This window comes from Coregonus clupeaformis, unplaced genomic scaffold, assembly GCF_020615455.1.
Source record: "Coregonus clupeaformis isolate EN_2021a unplaced genomic scaffold, ASM2061545v1 scaf1544, whole genome shotgun sequence".
NCBI classification, from domain to species: Eukaryota; Metazoa; Chordata; class Actinopteri; order Salmoniformes; family Salmonidae; genus Coregonus; species Coregonus clupeaformis.
In genome coordinates this window covers 42501-44880 of record NW_025534998.1, presented here as the reverse complement: position 1 = coordinate 44880, position 2380 = coordinate 42501, and the positions used below count along the sequence as shown (strand labels likewise).

Genomic DNA, 2380 nt, shown 5'->3' with positions numbered 1-2380 from the left:
CTCTCAACCAGCTTCATGAGGTAGTCACCTGGAATGCATTTCAATTAACAGGTGTGCCTTGTTAATAGTTAATTTGTGGAATTTCTTTCCTTCTTAATGTGTTTGAATCAATCAGTTGTGTTGTGTAGGTAGGGGTGGTGTACAGAAGATAGCCCTATTTGGTAAAAGACCAAGTCCATATTACGGGAAGAACAGCTCAAATAAGCAAAGAGAACCCTTGAATTAGTAGGTGTGTCCAAACTTATGACTGGTTCTGTATATGTACAGTATAGTGACACACCCACTCAATCATCATATACGCTGCTGCTACACACCCCTTCAAATTAGTGGGTTCGGCTATTTTAGTCACACCTGTTGCTGACAGGTGTATACAATCGAGTACACCGCCATGCAATCTCCATAGACAAACATTGACAGTACAATGGCCTTACTGAACAGCTCAGTGACTTTAAACGTGGCACCGTCATAGGATGCCACCTTTCCAACAAGTCAGTTTGTCTAATTTCTGCCCTACTAGAGCTGCCCCGGTCAACTGTAAATGCTGTTATTGTGAAGTGGAAACGTCTAGAAGCAACAACGGCTCAGCCGTGAAGTGGTAGGTCACAAGCTCACAGAACGGGACTGCTGAGTGCTGAAGCGCGTAGCCCGTAAAAATCGTCTGCCATTGGTTGCAACACTCACTACCGAGTTCCAAACTGCCTCTGGAAGCAACGTCAACACAAGAACTCCCGAGTGGCGTAGTGGTCTAAGGCACTGCATCGCAGTGCTAGCTGTGCCACTAGAGATCCTGGTTCGAGTCCAGGCTCTGTCGCAGCCGGCCGCGACCGGGAGACCCATGTGCAGTGCACAATTGGTCCAGCGTCGTCCAAGGTAGGGGAGGGTTTGGCCGGCAGGGATGTGGGTTTGTTTCCCAGGGGGGGCTAGTATGAGAAAAAAAAACAAAAAAAACGTATGCATTCACTAGCTGTAAGTTGCTCTGGATAAGAGCGTCTGCTAAATGACTAAAATCTAAGAACTGTTCGTCGGGAGGTTCATGAAATGGCTGCGCACAAGCCTAAGATTATCATGATCAATGCCAAGTGTCGGCTGGAGTAGTGTAAATCTCCCCGCCATTGGACTCTGGAGCAGTGGAAACATGTTCTCTGGAGTGATGAATCACACTTCACCATCTGGCAGTCCGACGGACGAATCTGGGTTTGGTGGATGCCTGGAGAATGCTACCTGCCTGGTGAAGGAGGAATAATGTTCTGGGGCAGTTTTTCATGGTTCGGGATAGGCCCCTTAGTTCCAGTGAAGGGAAATCATACAATGACATTCTAGACGATTTTGTGGTAACAGTTTGGGGAAGGCCCTTTCCTGTTTCAGCATGACAATTCCCCCTTGCAAAAAGCGAGGTCCATACAGACCTTTAAACTTTAAACACACACACTCATATCTAGGATTTAAAAAACATTCTGAGGTCAGAGTGGATGAACAGAAGATGAAGGAAAGGGGAAAAAGAGATAGAGAAAAGCTGTTGGTCCATGGTCCCTAAATAGGTGTTACAGGTCAGGGATTACAGGTCAGGGGTTACAGGTCAGGGGTTACAGGTCAGGGATTACAGGTCAGGGATTACAGGTCAGGGGCGACAGGTCAGGGGCGACAGGTCAGGGGTTACAGGTCAGGGGCGACAGGTCAGGGGCGACAGGTCAGGGGTGACAGGTCAGTGGTGACAGGTCAGGGATTACAGGTAGGGGCTACAGGTCAGGGGTTACAGGTCAGGGGTTATAGGTCAGGGGTTACAGGTCAGGGATTATAGGTCAGGGGTTACATGTCAGGGGTTACAGGTCAGGGGTTACAGGTCAGGAGTTTGAGGTCACACATACTGTTCTTTAGGGAAGGTGTAGGGTGCGAGGCCGGGAGGGGGGGATAGGGAGGGGAGGGAAGGATATCTGAAGACAGGGGAGGGATGGGAGGCGGGGGAGAAGATATTGTTGGAGTGGGTGTAGGGGTGCTGGGAGAGGAAGGAGAGGGGAGAGTTGATAGGTGGAGAGTCGGGGAGGAAGGAGAGGGGAGGGTTGATAGGTGGAGAGTAGGGTTCCGGGTAGTCGTCCTTGTTGCAGGCCAGGCGGTAGCTGACGTAGTCCGCTGTGTTGGGGAGGTCCTCATACACCCTCCCTGACCGCTGGGAAGAGAAGAGAGACAGACAGGTAGTTAATCCACTTTGTTGGGGAGCACACACACACACAAACACACACACATACACACACATACACACAAATACACACACACACACAAACACACACACACACACAGACACACAAAGACACACACACACAAACACACACACACAGACACACACACACACACACACACACACACACAAGACACACACACACAG

The 2380-nt window shown here is 49.7% G+C and overlaps 1 protein-coding gene across 1 annotated transcript in view; it reads right to left on the bottom strand.

Moving 5' to 3' along the window:
* Positions 1-1793: 1793 nt before the first annotated feature.
* LOC123487225 (nectin-2-like) overlaps positions 1794-2380 on the bottom strand; it is a gene marked incomplete at its 5' end in the record, with an annotated part of 13732 nt that continues 13145 nt past the window's right edge. The window contains one exon of the mRNA XM_045218399.1: positions 1794-2164. Coding sequence (XP_045074334.1) covers positions 1856-2164 — 309 coding nt within the window. The remainder of the gene's footprint in view (positions 2165-2380) is intronic.